The 26,057-nt window shown below is 38.8% G+C and overlaps 1 protein-coding gene across 1 annotated transcript; it reads left to right on the plus strand.

Annotated features, from left to right (window-relative positions):
• Positions 1–675: 675 nt before the first annotated feature.
• On the plus strand, positions 676–24,618 carry LOC139940565 (PACRG-like protein). The gene is made up of 8 exons (XM_071936871.1): positions 676–842; positions 2,074–2,271; positions 5,351–5,418; positions 10,927–11,017; positions 12,314–12,448; positions 18,493–18,600; positions 19,398–19,478; positions 22,943–24,618. The coding sequence occupies exons 2-8, from the start codon at positions 2,104–2,106 to the stop codon at positions 22,994–22,996; spliced, it is 705 nt and encodes a 234-aa protein (XP_071792972.1). The 5' UTR covers positions 676–842; positions 2,074–2,103; the 3' UTR covers positions 22,997–24,618.
• The last annotated feature ends 1,439 nt before the right edge of the window (positions 24,619–26,057 follow it).

Below are 26,057 nucleotides of genomic sequence, written 5' to 3' on the forward strand. Positions count from 1 at the left end.
GAGACACGCACAGAGTAACTATAACTCAATCATTCATACCATTTATTCACGCTCACCTCATCCCCTGGAATTTCTAGTAAAACAGGGAAACATTATTACATCAGTCACCCACCAAGACTGGGCTCCTGACGGGTATCGTAAAAAACATCACTACACCGGGACCACAGAGAGTTATTGTTGGATTTCAGCAACTATTTCTTAAGTAGTAGTATAATAGCGCTCGCATTGTATTGGTCAGAAGTGTCTTCAGCTTAATAATTAACGGTCTCCTTATACAGCGCCCTCCTACGACTTTGGTTATTTAGTTTAGTTAACGGTCTTCTTATACAGCGCCCCCAACGAAGGAGGTCAGCCTAGGCTGGTGCCCTATCTTTAACTGGTATCCGCAATGATAAAGACATGTACTGGTGGTCACTGCTGGTGGAGGCAGTGATTTCATTGGTCAACGGGCGGTGACGTAAGCTTTCATACTGTGCTGTGATTGGTCCGAGGTGATCCATTCGCAGGAGGGCGCTCTATAAGGAGACCGTTAACTAAACCAAACTACTTAATTCGTGGGAGGGCGCTGTATAAGGAGACCGTTAACTTAACTGAAATAGCTAATTTCTAGGAGGGCGCTGTTTAAGGAGACCGCTAATTGAAAATGAAGCGCAATCCCACGAGTGTAGTAGTACGACAAACAAAGTTTTATAGCGCGAGGCCAATATTCTCTTTTGAGTTGTGAGAATTTAGTCATACCATGTTATCGTCTGCCTCCTGCAAATCCAGAAGTTGTTGTATTTGGGACTTGAACTTTGAAGTGTTTTGTGCAAGATTTCTCTGATTGCTGAACCGACCAAAATGTAATGTAGAAATGCTTTCATTCACCTATAAATAATGTAGTTCTATTCTTTTAGTATAATTGTGGTAATTTTCTTGTTTTGTTTGTTACGAATTTGATAGAATAGTACTGGAAACGGCTCATTCAATCATCATGCACAATTTTTGACAATTTTTTTTTTTAATGTTCAACAAGCAACTATGTCCCTCCTCTGTGTTGTGTTTTGTGTTGTGTAGGAAATGGGTTCTTGGCTGGTATGGTAGGCTAATACCTTTGGTATGGTTGGGTTTGTTCAAAAAAATACTCCATGAAAGAGTTTTGACACATGCAATCATCATTGGGCATGACAGGAGTGAGTAGACCTGGTCTTAATTTTAGTCTTAGAACTATTATGGCTTTATGCCGTTTTGTTTCGCCATCAATATCATCTCCTGTGGAGACGATAGCAAAACAAAACCCAAAGTTCTAGGAGTTTCACTAATCGTCTCCGGAAACCGCAAGTTCTAGGAGTAGAGTAGACCCACACCCAGTGTCAGTGACTGGGTCTGGAGTACGTGCTGTTATTGAAATTTTGAAAAAAGGAGTACAGTCTGACAGTGCCCCAGCCTAGTCACTGGGTCTACGACAGCAGGGGTTTAGTAGGGAGAGGAGGTCTCATTGAGAACTGCAGCTTTGCCTTTGTTTTACAATTTAAATAAGGCCGTAGCATATGCCTTTGACTTTAAGTAAATTTTAAGTAAAATAATGTTGAACAGGCAGGATTGGTTGGTGTTTGGTTGATGGCTGAAATTTTGTCACCACTTTATCTTCCCAAGTCAAATTTAATCCTTACCACAATACCAGCTTACCTGTTCAGATTTTCTTATTACAATTTGTTAAGTCCGATAACGTAACCCTCCCTCCGACAGCGAGGAGGGTTACGTTATCGCAACAAATGATATGCCACCAATTTTTCATTATAATAGGCCTATAGTCTAGTGTCTACAAAAAAACCTCCACAAATGCGATACATTCCTTTTGCTATAAATGAGTGACAAATTAGTGGAAAGTTTTCCAACTATACACAGAGTTAGGCACAGACACTTTGCAGTTACATTTACAAAGTGCCAAATTTCTGAAGAAATTTTACACATTCAAATTTCCTCACAACCTGAAGCCTTGCTAAAAAAAATACCCGTAAACAAGATGATTATCTGCCTGGTATTTTGCATTGCGATAATAATAATATCCTATAAATCCTTCCATACCTCCAGGTTAAAGTGACACTCTGAGTGATTGTATCAATGGCATCATCCAGGTCCCAGTCCAGAACGCCTGGTAAACCCTCCCAGCCATCCAGACCATCTGGTCTGACGCCAACAAAGAATGCCCAGGGCACCAGGGAGGCAGGTCCCGCAGCTCGGCCTATGAAGAAGCCTTCCGATCGACTGAATCCGAAAACTATTGATCCGGTAATAATATAGTATTTTTCAATATCAAGTACATGTAACCCCCAAGTACTCAATGTCCCAGGAGCTACACTTCTAATTTGTGTGCTTGAATTTGATGGATTGGGTACTATACCGAACACTCCAAACGACACTCACATAAGGTATTCATGGATTTTTTGTGTCGAACCATTTGCGTGTTGAGTTACCATAGCATGGAATATTCTGATTGATTTGGACAGCAAAGTGTGTGGCTCAAAGGTTGGGCACCTTCCTGGCGCAAAACAAAACCACGTTCTTGTGAGAGCACACGCCCGCAACTTATTGGACCAAGTGAAGTGGTGGACCAATTCTATAATTACACCTAGTTTTTAAATAGTGCTTTTCACATCTGAAGGGTAACTCAAAGTGCCTTCAACATACTTGCCTCTGGTCACTGGGCCATTGAATTCATTTCTTAAACCATCTCAGCTCCCTGGGGAGTGGTAAATGTGTACCTGTGAGGGCAGAGATAGTGCTTGTGATTGATTAAGCTTAGTAGTGCATAATTGTTGCACAGGCTATATACCTGGTTGGAGAGAAGCAATTATAGTGCAGTGTCTTGCTCAGGGACACAAGTGTCACGACTGGGACTCAAACCCAAACTCTGCTGAGCAGAACCACCAGAGCTTGAGTTAATGCTCCCTCCTGTCTCATATCTTATCTACACAAGTGATATGAAATTAGTGGTTCAAACTTTTACAACAAGAACGCTGTGATTTAACTTTCCCTCACAATACTCCACATAAAAACACGTTGGCCTTAAAATGTAACTCAACACGGTTGAAAAAAACCCAGTTGTGCAACACCTGAACTCAACAAAGTACACGAAGCCTGCAGCATGCATCGGAGTGGAGCTTTCACCTGTACACAACCAGTGTACAAACCATCACAACTCATCAGAGAGATGCACTATATGATGTTACTACTGCAAACCTTACTACTTCAACTTAGTGTGTTTTTGAAGCTGTCAAAAAAAATCACTTTCTGAGATTATTCACCTTGGATCGTGCGTTGAATGAGGATTATCCAATATTACTTATCCTTCCCAGTGGCGCAGCCAGAAATACTTTTTTTAGGAAGGGCTGTGAATAAAATTGGTATGGATTTGTCAGATAAAGGACTTTATTCTGTTCATCTGTCATGGTCTGATTTGAGAAACATGCAATCATGAGGGAGGGCCGGAGGGTATAAAAGGAGAGGTTTTTCCTTTGGGATGTAACTCCAAGGTTATTTGAGATCCATCAGATTTCAGAAATGTATTGACCCCTTCCACTCGCAGCTACTGTCTGACACGTTCGCCATTAGCCTTTTTGAGATATTGCGGACACTTCACAAGTTCTCTGTTTAGGACAGGTGTATACAGACAAATTTGTCCAAACCTACATTAAATGTAATAAGTGTTCTTGTATTGTGTCCCCCATTCCTCATAATTCAATTCAATTCAATTCAATTCAATTTTTTTATTGACTTTATGGGGGAGCTAAATTGCAGGGGAAAATAGTTGCAAGCATTTAAAATGGTGTGTATAACACACCTGTAGGATACTGACTCCAAAATGGCGCAACCAAAATTACCTCGTTGCAGTTTGATGGTGTCAGGTGAACTGGGTCAGTACCATGTACTCCTATCCATTTGAGTTGAGATGTTGTTTTTTCCAAAATCACCCTAAGTTCTGACATTGCTTACTTAAACAAGCTCAGTAAACTGAAACTTAATTACTTTGAGAAAAATGAGAGGCAAGTGCCATGCATGAGAGACCACTGACTCATCAACCTCGACCAGTGTTTTTACTATGTGTGAATTTTGATAACATACATGTGACGTTTTTCATCTAGTTTCTCATTAATTAATGTCTGGAAGTTATTGATCCTGAAACCTGGTAATTACAGCGGGGTTTCTTCCTAGGCATGCTATGTGTGATGTGTCATTCCCATGGTGTGAAAAGATCAATCATTATTTTACTACTACATGAGTTGTCTCATATGATTTATGCGGGTTCTCTAAGGTAGTCTCAAATTAGTAACCTACATTGTAGAGCTGCTGCAACCTCATTTGACCTCATCGATAATGGATCATACTCCATACAGACCTTTTCATTATTGATAAACGAACTGGGCTGGTCGATGTGGGCAGCCGAATGTTGTCAAAACATTGTATTCAACATTTTCTGCAAGCTGTCAATGAAATAAAATACCTCCCATGATTGGTTGCTTTATTTCCAAGAAATTTGACTCCTTTTTTTTTTTTCTTTTTTAAATGTTTGTGTTACATTGTTACGAACTGTAGCTATCTGTTTTTGCTTTGTATAAATGTGGCTTCGCATAGTTTTTGCTAACCTTGGTTGGCAAAACCTTGGGCTGTGTGACGTTGCGGTAGTAAGGTCTATAGACCTTTAATTTTGCCACCATATTGGTCATGTTCCCTGTACCTACCCAGTAGCAGTAATATTGTACACAATGGAAACAGATTGTTTCTCCTGCCAGCCTCATCTTGGTTACATTGATTTGATTGGGAGAAAAACAAGATTGCTGTACCATGATATAAAGGTATACATGTGTGTTACAAGCTTGTCAGACCATGAAAGATCCCCTATTGATTAATAGTGGCTTCTTATAGTGGATTTTGTCACTTCCGTCATGCCGCTCTTACATTATTACCACTGGTCACTGGGCCGTTTGTTTCATTCCTTAGACCATCTCATCTCCCTGGGGAGTATACAGCCTGCACTGCCAAGATGTACAGTAGTACACTAAGCTAAACCAATCACAAGAACCATCTCTGCCCTCACAGGTACCCGTTTAACCCTGTGTGAAAAGACACATTTACAGTTAATGTTAGTGTCTTGCTCAAGGGACACAAGTGCCATGACCGGGAATCGAACCCACACCCTGATGACTTACATGTAGCCACTTGAATTTGAATGTGATGCCCTTAACCCCTCGGCCATGACACCCCAGTGGATCATATAGTATTCCCTGTGGATAGCGTATCAGGGCTCACCAGTTAATAGCAGGACAGCTCAGTTTATTAATATTAAATTGCTCTCCATTTTTTATTACAGTTTAAAGAGACAAAGAACCCCAAATCTGCTTTTGCAAGCGTCTACGCCAAGGGAGGCATACCATGCAGGTAAAATAGGCTTTTTTATTCATCTCCAAGCATATTTCTGAAAGATTGAACATTTACCTGCAACCCCCCATCTTTTAAAAAAGTAATTGTGAACCACCAGACTTGACGATGGTCACCTGTAGAACCCAGACGTTGTGTCTCCTCGATCGGCACAATTAGAAACCCAGGGGATTTGTGACAACAACATCTTCCCCTATCTTCCCCTATCTTCTCAGAACTTAAGTGGTGCAAAGAGGACTTCAATGTGCCAGTGTGTAATGATGCACTCCATAATAACATCCGTGGAAGGGGCGGGTTAATGGTTGGAAATCAATTAATCCTAATCCAAGAAAGTCATCCAACATTTCTGATCCGGGAAATCTTTTCCCCTGTTGTCTCCTCGATCGGCACAATCAGAGACCCAGGGGATTGGTGACAACAACATCTTACCCTTATCTCTTCTCAGAACTGAGGGCGTCCAAAGAGAACTTCAAAGTGCCACTAATGAAGCACCCCGTGAAAGGGCCGGGTGAGGGTGGGAAATCAATTAATCCTAATCCAAAAAAGTCATCTAAGAATTTCAGGACTGGGAACTCTTTTCCCCTTTGCGCTTGAAGACGGCGCTGCATATCAACCAAATTAACATCAGAGGGGATTGACTTTGCTTGATTGTGATTTCCCAACTGAGTTTGCTGTACATCTGAAGTCACGCCACCATGCCACTTATACATGTACATCACTGATAGAATCCATGCTACCCGTTTCTCATTCCTTCCCTGGACCAGACGTCTATCTTGAGACATAGTAAAGTAACAGAGATAAGCCGAAGCCAGATGAGAAATAACTGTTGATTTTTTAAAGGAATGGTAGAGCTGACACAATAGTTGTAGACAGAGTTCTTGTTTTTTGTGACCACTTGTAATATAATCCTGTGAAAATTTTGGCTTAATTAGCTGTATTAGTTAGGAGAAAATAGTGAAACCATGCTTATTTTTCAGCTTATGTGTAAACACATAGCCCTTGATTTTGGTTGCTACTGACATCAGCTTTTTGCATATTTCCTGGTTATTAGACTTCTCTCTGGAATGAGAATTAATTTCACAGTGAAATGTTTCACACACAAAAATTGTTTTAGTATGAACTTCATAATCAGTAAGCTTTCCAACTAAAATTAAACAATGATTTTTATACATACCAGTCCCATACCTTTAACATATGTATTTTTACTTTTAAATTTGAACTTTTAAAATTCCACCTCTAGGACTCTGGTGCGAATCCCATTGGGGACACTATATTTTATTATGGGTTTTAGTCCCTACCTAATTGCATGGGTTTTAACTGGAATAATTCTCAAGGGTTTCCTCCTACCTCTTAAACTGAAAGTTCCTTCCTTGTCTTCTCTCCAATGGGTTCTTGGCTATGTTGATTGAATTATCTTTTCTGAGAATCCTTAGCTTCACAACCTGAATTATAATATGCATGAAATGGGGCGTGTTGTGGTTGAGTGGTACAGTTCACCGGACCCCAAGCTCTGGTGTCAATAGCGGTGAAGTGTGGGTTCAATACCCGGTCATGACACGTGGCGTTTGAGCAAGGCACTTAACCATTCGTAAAATGTTGGGAGAGTAGTGCATTCTGCTCTACCAGCCAGGCTCCTAGTGGATGAACCTCATGCCTACATCCTTATGGACTGTAAAGGGGGTAACCCTGTTTCAGCCACTAGGAGTAGGTGGCAACATGCCCCTGGTGGCAGTAGCCCTCTCCTAGTGCATTCTGCTCTACAAGTCAGGCTTCTAGTGGATGATGCCCATGCCAACATCCTTACGGACTGTAAAGGGGTAAATAGTAACCCTGTTTTAGCCCCTAGGAGTACACTAGGTGGCAACTTGCCCCTGGTGACAGTTGATTTGGGACAACAGCCCGAATAAGTTAAGTGCAACCCTCTCATAAAACAAAAACATTTAAAGGAAAACAAAAAATATCCTTGGTCGATTCTTTTGCCTCTGGTCTTGGTATTGGCCTTGGTGCCCTTCTAAAGTTAACCAATGACTTGTGATCTAAAGCGATCTCTCTTAAAATAAAATAAAAATTGAAAGGAAAAAAATATGACCCTTGGTTGATTCCTTTGCCTCTAGTTGGCCTTGGCAGTGCCCTTTGCAAAAAGAAAATGGCCTTGCCCTTTCAACATGTTCAAAGATGAAATTCCAGGCCTGTGATTCCTGTAAAGTACTCTGCGATTTTCAAACACTTAACCAAAGTTTGACACCTTTAATTCCTGCCTTCCATGTTGAGAGAGAAGAACAATCTGCTCTCTCCGTCACCCTGGCAAGGGTTTATCCACCCACAAGGTATTGATTTATTTGCAATTTCAAGCCATTTTCCAATTCTAAGCCCTCACTCTCCATGCAAGATCTCAACTTGTCGACTGTCAACCACCAGATTGAAACATTCCTTGGGCAAGAAATATGTAAATGAACTCCTGCGCTATCTTTATGGGGCATCGGAAGCACTGCCTGCAGACAATCATCAGCTGAATGTCACTTCAGGAATTGTGGATTTTCTTTACATGGTTGGATGGGGGTGGGGTTCAGGAAGGTTGTTCTCATTTTACTGAGCTATTTTTAAAATTTTCTTCGTTTTTCAACTCTCGTTTTTTGTCTTGATGTCGATTGCTGAAAAAATTCATTTGTTTCTCATGAAATATTTGTCAGTGAAAGACCAAAGGTCTATCAAGACTGTGCAAGTCTCTCAAACTTCCAGACCCACCTACATTTGAAATGTTTTGATTCTGTTTTCTCTTAACATTAATTAGTTAAGACTAAATTAATTGGCAAAAGCAATTATACATGATACACAGATTTAAATGGCAAAACATTTCAAATTACAATGAAACTAAAAACAAGATAAAAAGTTGGTTTCCTTTTGGTATGAATTGTGCGCTTAAAGGCAGTGGACACTATTGGTAAATACTCAGAAAAATTATTAGCATAAAACCTTACCTGGTAACGAGTAATGGGGAGACAAATTTTTACAGGTTTGTTATTTTATGCATGTTGAGATACACCAAGTGAGATAAGAAGACTGGTCTTTGACAATAACCAATAGTGTCCAGTGTCTTAAAAGGTTTGCCTCCAACTGCTTTCATATAAAATACATTTTTTTTTCAGAGCGAATTTTAATCTATGAAGTTTGGAGGACATTGGACTTTTGGTGCACCTTGCCTGAAGTAGAAGATTGGGAATTTCTGTTCGTGAGGTTTTCAATCAAGGACCTCTTATGGTTGTCCTTTTCTTCTCACTCAGTGTCTGGATGAGGGTGTTGACGCTACTGAGGCACTTCTTGAAGGAGCCCTTGAGTGCCTAGTATTAAATACTTGGAAGAAGAAATTTTGTACAAACGCCTGACGACTGACTTATAGATTGCTTGGTTTAAAAACAGCCGCCTTTTCTTTAAGGAACTCGTGCACATTGATCAACTTCTCTGGTAGCTGAGGATACTGTTCCTTAAAGCTCGTAGTACTATTTTGTTCTTACTGATGTGTGTTAACACCCAAGCAGATCCTTGCCATTTGATTGGAGGATTGTCTGTCACGTGATAGCAAATAAAAGTACCATTGCACGCTGAGTCACTCACCATGCTTTTTCGTTCCATCCGAAAAGTACCATTGCACGCTGCCAGCATGCAATGGTACTTTTCGGATGGAACGAAAAAGCTGAGTAAAAACATCACTGCGTGTGCGTGTCTTTGGTAACGCAGCAAGGCATATGAGTAAAATTACTAGCATCGTTTGGAGGCCTACGCTTTGTTTGTTTTGAAAGTTGTATCTTTCAATCAAAACGACAAAGATCTACTTGGATGTTATATAAAACAAATAATGAATGTTTTTCATTCGTGCAATGGTGCGAATATGTTCATTCGTTGAAAGCTGGAATGTTCCATTCAACTCGGCTCCGCCTCGTTGGATAGAACACTCCATCTTTCAACTCATGAACATATTCGCACCATTGCACTCATAAACATTCATTATGTGTATAATATTCAGTACTTTTTATACAAAAATAACAGGCATATTAAATGGGATTCATAAATACCTAAGACAGTATACTCATTCTGATTGGTCGAGAGGGAATCATAGGGGGTTGTTTGAACGGATGGTATAACACCAGTAAAAAGTGTTGAAACATGGGCTTGACACGTGAGTTTGCACCTGTGCTTATAAGACAGTTTCTTCATTCCTATTGGTCGAGGGCAAGGCCGAGACAGTTGTGCCACATCACACGATACGCATGACGCGCACAGCATTCCCTTATAAGGAGTTGTTTACCCGAGGGCCTTGGCTGGGCCTTACCATTTTATAGCTGGAGGGGTGTTGTGTTGAAAGAAATCATTGACAAATTATAATTTTTGCATTTATTATACTTTTTGACCATAAGTATTGATGTTTTTCGACCGAAAAGGTATTTATGAATTGGAATCAAAGTGTGTTGAATCGGTTTTCAACTAGTGGTTTAAACCCGCCGAGGCCTGGTTCTTGATAATTTACCTCGACTTCGTCTCGGTAAAATTATCAAAAACCAGGCCTCGTTGGAATTAAACCACTTGTTGAAAACCTCTTCACCACACATTGATTCCCTTATTCAAACCTGCGACCGTTGCTTCTGTAGCAGATTTCTTACCAACTCAGGATCACCCAGTCAGTTTTTTCCAGGTAGCTAGAGGTAGTTCAAATGCTATATTTTAGCAGCTTGTACTGCAATGATTTAATAGGATGTTAAATTTGCATCTAGGTTAAATGCAAATTTAACATTTCCACTCTAGGGTTTACCAAAAGTTGAAAATGCCAACCCACCTCCAGAATTTCACGCTCTAGTTTCAGACTTGTTTGTCATCACAGTTGCTCTCACCACTGAAGTGCAAGTTGTGCAATGGAATGTTATGCTATAAATTCCGTCTTCAGTCAGTAATTAGTACTCTCCATTTCACATCCAGGTGCATAGCATTTCATTAACTTACTGACTGCTAGCATTCAGATATTTTCTCTCGTCAGATTATTTTCTTGTTGTTTTTCTTAAATTTAAGGAGTTATTTGTAAATTTTTCCTTTTCTTTCTGATTGCTTTTGATTCCAGGTTGGTACATCCCAAATTTTAGCAGCTTATACTGCAATGATTTAATAGGATGCTAAATTTGCATCTAGGTTATGCAAATTTAACATTTCTCACTCTAGGGTTTACCAAAAGTTGAAAATGCCAACCCACCTCCAGAATTTCATGCTCTAGTTTCAGACTTGTTTGTCATCACAGTTACTCTCACCACTGAAGTGCATGTTGTGCAATGGAATGTTATGCTATAAATTCTGTCTTCCTCGGTTAGTAATAGCACTCTCCATTTCACACCCAGGTGCGAAGCGTAACAATCACCTTCTAACTGCTAAAATTCTCTTATTAGATTATTTGCCTAGGTTGTTTTCTTCAATATACGGAGTTATTTGTAAAATTTTCATTTACTTTCTGATTGCTTTTGATTCCAGGTTGGTACACGGTTCAGTGAAGCACAAACTACAATGGGATGCCAATCCAGAAACTTTACCCTTTGACCCCCTATTGATAACCCTAGCTGAGGTAAATTGAATTATTTTTTTTTTTAGTGGAACAAATTCTAGTCTAGTAGTAAAGGGTCATCTTTACTAAGGCTGTATCTGAATTTATGTCAACCGCTATGGCTGCGGCTGTTGCTGTTACTAAGGACGTCCTATACGTCAAAGCATGATGACGTGGAAATCTAGCGGTAGCCGTAGCTGTAGCCGCCAATTCGAACATGGCCCGTCATTTTGTGGTGTTTTCTGGTCAAGCAGGTCACTGTGGTCCAGTGGTTGGACTGCAGGACTTGCAATCACAAGGTTGTGGGTTCTAATCCCTCCAGGCTAACCATTGATTTCACAATGAGTAGAATGAGTATTGTCGTTGAGGTACTGACTCACAATTTCTTGATGTGTACAACTCATAACCACTGACATTAAACCAATGTTTGTATGAGCGAGATGGGTTGTTGCCGGCTTGGTGTTTATATATATATATCCCCTTATGGGAGTTTACTGAGTTCCCTTGATGGGTAAATCATTAAGGCAAGACAGTCAAGTGCACCCGACTCAAGTTCTGGTGGCCGAATTATGGGGCTGTGTGGGTTCGAAAACCTGTCATGACAGTTGTACCCCTGAGCAAGACACTTAACTATTGGTTCTTTTTCTTCGGAGTAAATGGATACCCCAGAGATGGTTCTTGTGATTGAGTTAGCTTTAATGTGCTAGACAATTGGCAGCACAGACTGCATTCTCCCCCAGGCAGCTTAGGTGGCTTAAGAAATTACATAAATGGCTCAGTGACCGGGTAATAATGTTCATCCGCCGTCAGCCTAAAAACTGGCGGATACTGGTGCTAAATAAAATGTCCATTAGTGTTGGGATTTGTTAAAGATCCAAGTACAATGACCATATGCTCATGTGATATCGGATTACTTTGAAAAAAAGTGTTAAAGTGAATGATTGTGAGTATGTATGCTTTGATGTCATTACCCCCAGTTGGTTGCTGTCAACCATGTTATGAATAGTAGTAAGTCCAGAGTTTCATGTCTGCTCTGTGTTTCTTTGTTAATTTGTGATTCCTTCCACATCTAGAACTGACATTTCTTCATCATATTCACTAGCAATATCACCCCTACGGGTCACAGCGCTAGTCACAGCACTAGACAGATATAAACATCTAGTTACAATAAGGCAACTTCTCAAAGCTATTTCAGGAAAAGTTTCAGGAAAGTTTATCCACAAAGGGTTAATCGTTGAGGATAAATTGCAAATGCATTTCCCCTTTTTTGCACTTTGGAAGTTCATTGTTTAATTTTTGTTCAATTTGATTTGGCAGGGTTTGCAAGAATTCAAGCATCCATACCAGTTTGTTGCACGGCAAGGATTCAAGGAACTACTAGAAGTTTCTGATGTGAGTAGCAAGGCACTGACCGTCTTACCAAGGATCATTGTGCCACTCCGGACTGCATTGGTAGGTGCCAATTCTTTATTATAACATACCTGGGCAATTCCACACTAATGGACCTATGGGATAACTTTGTAAGATAGGCATGTGAGAGCAAGACAAAGGGAACTATTTTGTTACAGTCTTTTTCTTTACATGTTAAATCTGTTTATAATTGTTCCTATTTAAAAACAAATATATATATCATTGACCTCTACGAATTACAAGGTCATTTAAAATGTGTTACGTATGTAACAAAAGACAGACACATGGCCTGGAAAGTAAAGACAAAGTTTGAAATCAATTACAAAATATTGTGTTAGTAACTTTTCTGACTCTTAAAGATTGTAAGCAATAAAACTGAGATGTTGCTGTGGGTATTAAGGCAATAAAAACGGGAAAAAAGTAACGTACAAACACTGGACAGACAATTTGTGACAAAATTCTGTCTTTGTTTGTACGTAACCATTTGTTTAAAAAAATTAAATTTCTTAAACAGCAGGGAAGAAAATTTCTTAATTTTGGCTGGTAACTATCTCGAAGGGTCTGTAGAATTGGTATCTGGACAACATTGGGCAATACATTTATTTTAGTATACTTTCTATCAAATGATAACCAAAATGTCTGTCCTTGTTACGTACGTATAAATCTTGAAGACTTATCCTTCCAGTTTATAAAAAACTCGGTCATTTATCCTCTTTTTCTGTTAACCACAATCCTCATGTGCTTCTGAAGGTACACAGACAAAAATACATGACAACATACTTCATTTTGTTACTACTATCAAACATTCTCCTCCCATGTCACGCTTTTGTGCCCATTAGTGTGGAATTGCCCACCTCTAAAAATTTGTATCTTAGTTTTGGACTTTTTTTTTTCAACAACGACTCTCAGTCCTGGTGCCAGGGTACAAGAGGCCAGTTTAAAACTGATATAAATAGCAGCTGATACCACCTGAGCTGGATTAACTTGCTTCTGGGTTATAGAATAATATAAATTGTAGTTTAACCCCATAAAATTATGTGAGATAAGTATTGCATATCATAGTGCTTACCTAGGCTAGAATAAAGTGGTCATGGGTTCAAATCACAGCTGAGTAATATGCTCGCTGACATTTTTGCAGGATTTTGACATCACTTACTATGCAGTAGTGCTTATCACACATCTATGATGAGTAAAAATATACTATTAGTGTTGATGTAAGGGGGCGGAGGGCACTACAATATTTAGTTGGATGCAGATTCAAAATCAAGGAGGATGGCTCATTGATTTGTCTCTTAGCTTAAACTGGTTTATTGCGAACGCAGCACGAGGGACCTGTATCCTGCACAAGCCTGTAACAAAACAAAGGTGCTTGCTGAGGCTAGAATACGGGGATCCCAGGTTCAAATCCCAAATGAGTAGTGTGCCCCTGGATATTTTCTGCACTATGCGGGCATCACTGACTATGCAGTGCTTATTACATAGGTAATGGGTAAAACCCCAACCTAATATTATTAATGTAGGCCTATATATATTCAGTTTGCATTAACACCTTGTGTAAATATGTACCTTGCTGTATGGGTTTGTTTTTAATTCCGAACTCTACTCTGGGGCATAATAATAATATTGAAGTCTTATATAGCGCACGTATCTACCAAACAGAGTACTCAAGGCGCTGAGTATATACAAACTTTCAGAAAGATAGGTTATTACAGTGATGAGATTTGAGACCCGATTAATTAGCACCTTATAATGGTTTACAAGGTGCTACGGCGCGTAAGCTTGGGCAATATCGATTTATTTTATTCACAATATATTGCGACAATATATCGCGATATTAGATATAATCGCGATTAATTAAATTTGACATCATCAGCCTTCAAACTCCAAGTGAAAGTTGTAGAAGAGACAGTCATGGCATAAGAGAGGTGTTCTAATGACCTATTCTTCTGGTTTTACTCCAAACCTATGGGGTGCAAGATGTCTCAGCTAGCAAATACATCACGATATTTAATCGATATCGCGATTATCACGATGTATCGCGATATATCGCGATATACCGATATTTCGATTAAACCAAATCCATCTGATATCGAAATCGTTTCCAAATTAATATCGCGATATTCGATAATATCGTGATGTCGCCCAAGCTTAACGGCGCGTACAGCAGTCACAGCCAGGAACACTTGGGCGAACCCCTTCTCTTTTCCAAAAGTGCACTGGGTTCTATACATGCCTTACACAACACATTTACTGTTAGTTTAACCCTGCTTGAAATCCCCACCACGTCTTTTTGAGTGCAGAATTCAATAAGATTCCACTCTAATCAACTCGTAATCTGGTAAGATCCGCAGAGTGATTACAAATTTTACCCAGAGGCCCCCTTTCCTCTCAACCCCCTTCCTCTCACCCCCCTCCCCCCTAGAGGTCAATTGCCAATATCGAGAAAGGGGTGTTGGAATTTGATTGATTTGATAGCTATAGGGTGTGAGCTGATTAAGAGATCAATAGGGTTAGGGCCTGTATCCCATCTACAACCCCCCTCTATTTCAACCCCACCCCGTTTCAACCCTACCCTTTTTAAGATGTGAACTTCCAATATCTTAAAAGGGAATGTTGGAATTTGATTGAAATAGTTATAGGGTATGAGCTGTTAATGGATTAAACCACATCTCGGTTAGTGCCTGTATCCATCTAGAACCCCCCACCCCCCCCCCCCCAATCTTAATCCCACTCCTCCAAGAGAAAACACAGCCTGTTGTAACTTGTAATGCATTTAAAAGATGTTAAGTTTGCATCGGGATAAAGAGTTTTCATTTTGGTTTTACCTGTATAACAGTTGGCACTGTCTACTCAGTACTTTCCCGAGTTCTATGAAGAATAAAAACAAGCATTTGTTGGAATCAACATTATGTACATTCACTATCAAATGAACAATTAAGCAAATGAGCAATAAGCAAATAATGGTATGGTTTAGTCAATTCTTTTGAAATCCAACCTTCGTGGCTCAATTTCATGAGCCTGCTATTAGCAGGGGGGAAACTGTATTATTAAAAGTAATAACAATTCCTTTTGGATTGAATGGGGTAGGCTGGCTATGTTTATTGTTTTTTTGCCAGCATAAACAAACAGAGCCTCTTTTTGAGTGTTTGGTTAAAGATGTTAACCTTATTCTGGTGAGCAAACTTGTTTTGTACTTAGCAGCAAAAGCTATTAAATTAGGTACTTGAAGTAAAGGGGTGGGTAAGCTGGCTGTGTTTATTGCTTTTTGCCTGCATAAACCAACATGGCCTCTTTGGGATTGCTTGATTAAAGATGGTAACTTTATTCTGGTAAGCAAACTTGTTTTGTGCTTGGCAGCAAGAGCTATTAAATTAGGTACCTGAAGGAAAGGGTGTGGGTAAACTGGCTGTGTTGATTGCCTTTCTGCATAAACAAACGGGACCCTTTGGAGATTGCTTGATTGGATATACTTCAATCTAGTAAGCACAATTGTTATGGTGCTTAGCAGCCCTGTGAAAGTGAGTCCTGGAAGGCTGTTGATTGCTTTTTGCCTGCATAAACAAACTGGACCTCTTTGGGTTTGCTTGATTAGATCTTCATTAAAAAGTGTTAAAACGGAGACTCAGCTAATTCATCATAACGGGGCAACCGTGACACTTAAAACACAACAGCACTCGAGCATTAAACAAGATCAACATTAAAGTTAACAGAGTGTGTTAAATTGTTGCAGCTGGCCACCTTTTGATTTAAATTTCATTTTAATTTACATTCATATTTGATGTTTCAATAACTCAAGTATTTAAAGCTCATTAGGTCAATAAGGGCGGGGAGCCAAGAGGATTGATTAAGGGGATGTTTGCAAGATTGGGTTTAGGCCTACTTTAAGGTTTTATTTTTAAGACAGGGAGGTTGAATGCACATCAAGGGCTCAGTGTTAAATGAATAATATGTAGGCCAAGCCCTATTGCCCTAAAGGATTTAAGAATTATTCTCGGTTGTATGAGGTAGCTTAGCAAAAGTTGGCCAGGAAATTGGTCTATAATGCCATACTAATTTGTGGCCAAGCGGTTAAGTGCATCGGACTCGGGTTTTGGTTCAAGTTCTAGAGTTGAAACCTTGTCATGACACTTGTGTCATTGAGCAAGATACTACAACTATGAAGTTGCTTCTCATCACCCAGGGGAAATGTTTATCTGTGAGGGCAGAGGTTGTTCTTGTGATTAGTTTAGCTTAGCGCGCTACATATACTTTGCAGCACAGGCTGTAAACAGCCCCGGAGCTGAGATAGTTTAAGGAATGAAATATAGGACCCAGTGACCAGGGCTAATAATGTTGGAAGCGCAGTAATCATTCGTTGGAATTGCCCTACTATTTAAGAGTTATTATTAAGCAGTTAGACATATAATTACATTGGTTGCTGTAATGGAGTTTGAACACTTCTATGTTTGTCAGAAGCCACTCATCCGTTTCCCTGGTTGTTTGTTACTGCCTCGCAAAGATTATATAGCGCCGCGATGCGTAACTCGGGCTGGAATGTGAAATCCCACTGGACGCCATTTCGGCAAGAAACTATTATGACCTGTGCAGATCAGTGCAGACAGAGACCATTCCTATCAATGGGAAACAAATCATTCACTTGCTGAAATGCCGCCCATGGGTATTTCACGTTCCAACAATAGATAAAGGTTCAGTTCCTCATCTTGCGCCTTGCAGCGCTCTATTATCTTTGCTTCCTCGATATTAGAAATTTACAAAATCCTCATCCCTTTTGAGGTGATCCTGTTAGTGCTACTTCTCAGGTTCTTTTTCAAAGCTTACCCCTGGCTGGTTGTAAAGCATTTACAGGTTGAATGGCTTCTGCCTTACCCTTGAAGAAAGATATTGACAAAATAGGTAGACTACCAATCCAGTTGTATAATTTGTACTATTGGGAACATATGACACTAACGATACAAAGTATCATCATCATAATGCCTCTAATGGGTGTAATCTATTTCTAAAACACAATTTCATCGTAGAGCTCTTTGTATCAAATCATCTACAACTAACAAATGCAGCACCATCTTAAAAACCAAAACAAAGACCGATTATAGCCAGCTCAGAGCAGGCTTAAGATTTAAGACTGGCTATAATTATAGACCATGCTATTGCAATCGGTCTATAATTAAAGACTGTCTAAGCATGTTTCAAGTTAGCGGTGCAATCCGCCCCAGGACTTGTTGGCCCAGTTTCAGAGTGCCAGCTTATTATTCCGGAGGTCACAGGTTCAAGTCCTGATTAAGGAAATTGTGTTTGGTTAACCCAAAATTAATTTACCTAGACAATTTCCCTTGTGGTTTATTACTCTATACTAAAAAGTTGCCTTCCCCTTCAGAAGATCTTGCCGCTTTTGGGGTTGTGTTCTAAAATTTGCAATGACCCCTGGTGTTAATGCAGCTCAAGGTTGGATGGCTAACACTTTGAACCGCCTGGATGTGATTTCTCTACAAAAATGGTAAGGTGGCTCACTTTGATGTGATATTGGTAGAGATCTCTACCAATCCCTACATATCACATACAAGTGAGCCACCTTAAAAACCATTTTTGTAGAGAGATCACATCCACTGTGGTTCACAGTGTTATGAGCTATAACTGTATTTCTCTATTGGAAATCGAACCTTCACATAGATTTGTAAAGCGAATGTCTACTTTGCTATCTTGATATTGGTCATTCGCTATACAGCCTATGTGAATGTCCAATGTCCACTGTCCAATATCAAACTCACTTTACTGTAATGCGCCTTATTTTTGACCGTGCGAGGGCGCTATAAATAGTATTTTTATCACTTCCGGGGGTATACGCGATTCGCCCTGCACAAATCAATAGGCGTTTTGTCACTTTTGTTGCGCCGTAGTTTCAATTTGCTTTAGAGGTGGATTATAACGGCTCCTTTAAAAGTTTTATTGTCTGTGATGGATTAGATGTCTGTGGTGGTAATGTGTTCCAATCTTTAATAACTGTTTTGGGTATGAATGAATATAACCCCGGAAATATGGCTCATTAATTTCAGTTACTTTTATCTCTTTTTCTTTGCTTTTGATCTCAGGGTTCCTCCAATGGTTCTGTTTTCGAAGGAGCAGTGGAGTCACTCGTTCACCTGAGTGTAGCGGTGGGCCCACAGCTTAATCCCTACCTCAAGTCAGTACTCAGCTATGTAAGTTGAACCAGGAACTCTTGCAAAGTTTGATGAACAAATCCATAGAAATTTCGCTGAGACACACTGTCCAAGTGTCAGATGTCCATAACAAAATAATTTCCTACAGCAGCTATTTGTTTCTCCATGAGAAATGTTCTATCAAATTTGCAGTTCTCAGTGACTTCAGTAAAAAGCTGATGCCCAGAATGTTACATCAACAAATGTTTTTCAATTTAGTGTTCTCACATTTGACCCTTTTTCAAAGCTTAATCGAACAGTTCATTGGAATAAACGTGTTTGATTGTTTTCAGTTTCGTTTTAATCTTCTTTGACTCTCCATCCAAATTGATCTCTTTCCAGAATATTGAACGTACTCTGGTGAAGTTTGTGACACTGTCACTGTCAGCTGAACATGTTTTTGTGCTGACAAAGATCAATTTCTGTATCGGACAAAACATTTCACACTGTTTGCAAAGCTTGCCAAGAAGACGGCATTGGTGTTACTTAAGTGATTTAAATTATTGGTTCTTTGGTGATGTGTGTGTGTGGCTGTCCAAACATAGATGGAAAACATTTCAACTGGTGTGACATTTGATGAATCCTGCTGATATTCGATCAATAACCTGAGTACTTTGATTAAAAGAGAAACGTTTGCAAAAATGCTCAGGATACTTTTAATTTTCTGCTTTCCAAAGAACATCCATCGACTCTTTTCAATTAAGTTTTAATCAAACTTCCTTGGTACTTCCTTAGTACAATTTGAAGGGATTTTTTCTTGTCCTATAATTCTTTTCTGTTTTTTTTTTTTTAAAAAGCTTTCCAAGAAACTGATGGACAAGAATTACAGGGAGCTGGTTACAGCAGCATTACAGCAGATAGAGCAGGCCTGTGGAAAGGTAAAAGTGTCTTGTAATAAATATGTGTCATTGCTCTTTAATCTCCTGTCTTCCTTACTGTCATTGTACGGCAAAGCCACAATTTTGTTGTTGCTGTTACTTAACCTCTATACATGTATCTCCATTGCATTGTGGCATTTTATTAGAAACAACATTTATAAGAAATGCCAGTTTTCTCTTTTATTACTTGTCACTTGTTTCATTGATATACTGATGTTGGCATGTACCTTCGTGTCTTTTTTCTCACGATTGCCATTTTTAAAGATATGCCAATATAAACTTATCTTATTTGCCATTGGTATAATTTGTTTGAATTGCCATTTTATAACTCAATCTCAACTGTTGTCATTTGTAGCAATGCCAGCATATCCTATTTCCCATTGCTATTTTTGTCATTTGTGAACTATGCCAGTGTTACCAGTGTCTTATCACATTTGTCATTCTCACAAATCTTTAGGAAATACCATTGGTAACATAATCCCTTTTTTCACAATTGTCACTTATATTGAATGCCATTATTCCTATCTTCATTTGCTATTGATATACACACATGTATGCCAATTTTTCTTTATCCCCCTATTGTCATTGTTATAATTTGTCAGAAATGCATTTGGAAACCAATTTGTGACTTTGTCTTTTCTACTAAATGCCAGTGTTACTATTTCCATTTGCCATTGATGTAATTTGTGAGATATGCCAATATTACGTTATCAGAAATGCCATTGATAATCTGATCTCTATTTATCACAATTGTCATATATTTCTTCTGATGTCATTTGTTTGATATGCCAATTCTACTTTATTTGAATTGTCAATGTTTTCCTTGTCAGAGATGACATTAATAATCTGATCTCTATTGGTCACAACTGTCATTTATTGCTATTGATTTTATTTGTGAAATATGTCATTTTACCTTGTCTTAATTGCCATTGTTAATGTTTGTCAGAAATGACATTGGTAACCTGATCTCTTTTTGACATTGTCATTTGTACCAAATGCCAGTGTTCTGAATTTCATTTGCTTTTGATGTCATGTATATACCAATTTTACCCTATTTCAATTGCCATTGTTATCCCTTGTCAGAAATGCCATTGGTAACCTAATCTCTATTTATAACTATTTAAATTTTTACCAAATGCCACTGTTCCTATTTGCATTTGCTTTTGATGTAATTTTTTGAGATATGCCAATGTTACCTTATCTTATTTGTCATTGTTATCAATTGTGACAAATGCATTTGGTAACCTAATCTCTTTTTGTCACAATTGTCATTTACATCAATGCAGTTTTCCTATTTTCATTTGTGGGAGATGCAAATATTAATTTATCTCAATATTAATTGTTGTCATTTAGAGCAAATGCTGGTGTATCTATTTGCATTTGCTATTGTATTCATTTAAGATATGTGCTGATATTACCATTTCCATGAATTGCCATTGGTAACCTCTTGTTACTTTGTACCTATTGTTGTTTTAACATTTGCTATTGTTGTCTGGTGAGATATGCCAATGTCACTGATGTCATTTGCAGTCAGTACATGTCACTTTATCATACATGTACTATTTTCCTTCCATTTAGCTGTCACTGTTTTTGTACAGTCATCACTAGTTTTGAGAGACACCCTTTATGTCTAGTGTCTGACAAAGAGGGCGCTGTCAAGCTTCTTATAATGATAACTTTCTACTACAATCTTCTTTAATGTGTCATAACTATGTGTTTTGTTCTTTGACTTTCTCACTATTTTTTCTTTCACTATTTAAAGGAACACGTTGCCTTGGATCGGACGAGTTGGTCAAAACAAAAGCGTTTTTAACCGTTTTTTATATAATGCATATGGTTGAAAAGATGTTTTAAAAGTAGCATACAATGATCCACACAAGTTTGCCTCGAAATTGCGTGGTTTTCCTTCTACTGTGCGAACTATCACCGTCGGCCATTTATGGGAGTCAAAATTTTGACCCCCATAAATGGCCGACGTGTTAGTCGACGAGGTAAAAGGAAAACCACGCAATTTCGAGGCATGTTTGTGTGGATCATTGTATTCTACTTTTACAACATCTTTCTACCCATATGCATTTTATAAAAAACGGTTACAAACGTTTTTCAAAGACCAACTCGACCGATCCAAGGCAACGTGTTCCTTTAATACCGTTTAGCTCTCCCAACTAATAGGGTCCAGACTCCAAACCAAGCCTGGTGCGAAAAATAGTCTGGCAACCTTTTTAGAACTCTGTGAATAGACGTCCACAATTTGCCTTAAGACAGAGGTTACTAAACCAAAATGGTAGCTGTATGGTAAAGGGATCATACCCATCAATCTTATAACAGCAGAAATTCAATAACACTTAATTGGAATACAGATGCCAAGCTGTCCCAACACAATCTCCCAAGCCAGAGGGCGTACATTAGGCTAGCCTCCCAGTCTAGCTCCACGCTAAGCCGGCCTAAAATAGCACATTCAGCGCACAATTTCACCCGACCTGTGACCATTACGCAAATGAAACTCCCGTAATGTGTCTGGTGTAAAACCTATTTCATCAGCTGTCAAGAAAATTAGATAAGTGCTAAAACTTGGCATTCATCCGCCTTGAAGGGCTTGGAATACAAGCTCTCTATTGGGACTTTGGCTGTACCTTAACCCCTGTAATTTAGTTGAAGCTATGTGGTTTTTCTTTAAAGCTTGCGTTAAGCCCGAGCTAAAATGTGAAAGTGTTTCTCCACTTTGCTAATCCAATTTTTCATTTTTTCTTTTTTTTCTTTTGCACCCAAGGGGTAAAGTGTTCAGCATTTACCCTGTTAACCTATAAAAGACTACTCTTCTATTTGTATTTTAGAATGTGCTGCATCCTTTTTACTTTTCTATTCCTTTCTGAACCCCCTTAAGTGACGAATGTCCATGCTATATTACAATGTATTAATAAAGCAGCTATTTGCTTTTCTCTCATACAAATAAAAATTAATAAACTGAGGCCCCAGGGGAAATTATACTGTCCTTCCTCAGTGAAATCCTATCACTCAGTGAACTTTCGTGATTTTTTTATGACAGGAATTAGCCTGAGATATTAAGAGTGCACTGTTTGGTTTGGGTGTATACACTGTGCAAACTATTTTACTGAAACGTAATATTATCATGTCAACCATATCTTAGAATAGTGTACAAATTTAATAGTTAGGCCTAAGTGTATATGTTTTTTATTTTAATTATTACAAACCTTTGTTTTGTTAAAGGTGATATCGCTTCAGGCGAATCATGATTGGTTTATTATCGTTGAGGTCACTTCAACAATCAATACCATTATATACCCTGCCCTTTTAAGCAAATCTAATTAGTGCACAATTGAATTGGACGAAGTGACCCTAATTTGCCAATATACGCTGTCTCTTCAAACTTAATTGATTTATAAAACTCACCTTCAAGGGAAATGCATAATTGTGTTATCTCTTTTTTCTTTTCTCCTGAACAGGAAAGCCAAGCTATCATCAAATCTAAGATACCAACCTACTCCTCCGTCATATGATTGACCCCTGGGAGAGGTCATCTAAATGTCAAAGGTCATCTGGTGTATATAATAATTGTGCAATACAGCAGCCGTGTAAATAGATCGAGGGAAAAGTTTTGAGGGAAAAGTTTTGAGTTTACAGTAAATCGCCATTGGCAGCAAAACAAATCAATAACTAATTTGGGAGTGTTTTCTCCTTATCATTCATTTATGCAAATGTATTCAGTTTGAGGCGTGATACGGCATCCATAGAGGGTATTGAGTGCCTTTTAATTGATATCAAATTCTACAGTTGTTTTGCGCAGGTGTGACCAGAAGGTCGAAAATCATACAAATTGTGTTTAAGTCTTTGCTGTTAATTTGTTATTAAGAAATGTTAATGTTGTTTATTTGCACCCCAAGTCCCTACCATCCACAAAGTATAAAAAAAATATTCCTTTTTTTTTTTACCATGGACACGTATGTCGATATTATGTGAAGAGACCCTTAAAAAGGCATTTTTCATGTTTTGGGGAAAAAAGTCTAGTTTTGAGGCAGTACTGTCACAACAGGATACAATTGCCCAAGTTTTTGACACCAGATATGGAAAGACCAATGTTGGCCCTAATCACAGCCGAAAGGGAAATTTTCTGAGACCCCTGGCAAGTTGACATTTTGGGGTCCAAAAATGGGGTAAAAATGTCGATTTTGCAAGTTCTAAAAACATACTGTAATGCATAATGCAAAAATAGCACAAGGGTGTTATTTAAAGCAATACATTTTTTTCTCAAGGAAGGCCAAGGATGATACTTTGTAGTGATATAAAAGGTTTTTTGAAATAATGTTGCATTTTGGTTGGGTGGAGTTGTAAATATGAGCTAAAAACCAGTTTTTCAGACCCCAAAATCGGCCTAAAATGGCCAAAAAACAAAATGAGCCGTAACCATGGCAACGGGCTATATATAGAATTGAAAATGCAATTTTGTTTACTTGCACCCAAAGGCCCTTCCACCAACAAAGTATTAAAAAAATTCATTTTTTGACCGTGAGCAAGTATGTCAACTATTTACCTGAACTGACTCTCAAGTCTTTAAAATTAAGCCATGGCTGTCTTGCGGAGTCATCTTCTATATGCAGCAGTACTGAATCGGATTCGGATACAGTACTGGGGCATCTGACATCAGTCATATACCCAGGCTTGTGACTTAGTCTTTTAGGTACTAAACAACTTCGCGATTGATTTTTTACTCCCGAATTCAGAATTTTCTCAAAATCTCCTTTAGCCTACAAAATTCCTTGCAAGGAGTAAAAGCTATCACCGAAATGGTGGAAGAAATAGTCTACGACGTGTCCAAACCTTTAATTTTGTATTTCTCGTGATGCATAGGCCTAGAATCTTCAAGCATCCTGTACTTGTAACATCTTAGAGGTTTCGTGTCTAGAATGAGCGGGGAGCTAGACCTGCAAGCTATTTTGCAGATTTATGAAATCTTATAGCTTGTAGTTTTTAAGCCGTAGCCAAACTCAATGGTATTGATATTGCCTAAATTAAGCAAAGAAGCTTCTATCTGTACTTAACATACATTCGGTTGTGACATGCCTCCAGTCATTATCACTTTGAAATTCCAGCCAAACCAGTGAGTGATCGGTCATTTTTTTTTTAGAAAGATGCTGCAAGGCCACTTCGGATGCCTCTCAGTGTGTCATGCTTTCTTGGAAAGTGATGACGGAGACACTGGTCTGACCCTTGATCATTTAATTTGACTACTGGTGATTTTATTTTTTCATGATTTAAGGGTTTTCTCAAAATCGCCTTTAGCCTTCTCATTTCCTTGATAATTTTAGCAATTATCAAAACGAAGAAAGTTTTACTCTACATTGTGTCCAAACCTTAGTTCTGTATTTCTAGTGATGCACAGGCCTAGAGTCTTCAAGCCTCCAGTATCGTAACATCTTAGAGGATCTGGATCTAGAATAAGGATCCGCTTGCCATTTTTTTTCTTCAGATTTGTGAAATGTCATCGCTTGTAGGCCTAGTGATCTAGCCATACCCAACCTCAATGTGATTGATATTGCCTAAATTAAGCCAAGTAACTTCTATCAGTACTTCACATACATTCGGTTGTGACAATGTGCCTCCAGTCAGTTCACTTGAAAATTCCAGCCAAACGAGATTGAGTGAGTGACCGGTCATTTTTGTGGAGAAAGATGCTGCAAGGCCACTTCGGATGTTTCTTTGCCTCTATTCTCAGTTTGTCATGCTTTCTTGGAATGTGATGACGGAGACGCTGGTCTGACCCTGGCCCATTTAAGTTGCTCTGTGGATTGAAAAGTAAAAGTAGATTCCAAGCATTGAGGGCGTGTGGAGAATACCTTTTAACACAAACGTACAGCGACCATCGAAGTAATGTGTACACATCGAAGCCAAGTATTTTGATTTATAAGGTTATCTTTTGCATTTAACATCAGATAGAAGCATTACTGTGTTTTGCAGCGTTTAGCGTCCCCCTTGCCGTCCATTTCGGTTAGTTGGTTTGCTTTTGACTGAACTTATGTTTGATTCAGGTTTTTGTGAATGTATATTCTTTGTGTGTTTTTAGAAAAGTAAATACATGCCTGCCCTGGCTTTTAAATAACAAGGAAGATGACAATGAAACTACACCCCAATGGATATAGTAAAATGTACAGTAATATTAAAGGTATTTTTTACGATAATTGATTAAACAAATCATAGCGTAAAAGTTGGAATTAAAGTAGCCTACTACTCCTCTGTAAGAACCGAAAAAGTACTGCTTTCCGATACTGCTAGCCACATCTGATAATTATAGAACTCTTCTATACAATAAGAACCACATCTGTGCGGAACCGTAAAACCCCTACTTCTGTATCTGCTAATTGCCGCATCTGCAGGAACCAAGTCTGGTTATGCATGCTGATTATCACTTCTGCGAGGCGGAACTGCTTTTCATATCCATTAAAATCACATCTACATATAAGTGAAAGTGCGATAGAACTCTACTATAGTCCTGTAAACCAGAACTACTTCTCATATCCATTAAAGGGTGCATTCGTTTAGCTTCCCTGGGTCGACCCCGATGTG

The sequence above is a fragment of the Asterias amurensis genome, chromosome 8 (assembly GCF_032118995.1).
Source record: "Asterias amurensis chromosome 8, ASM3211899v1".
Taxonomy (NCBI): domain Eukaryota; kingdom Metazoa; phylum Echinodermata; class Asteroidea; order Forcipulatida; family Asteriidae; genus Asterias; species Asterias amurensis.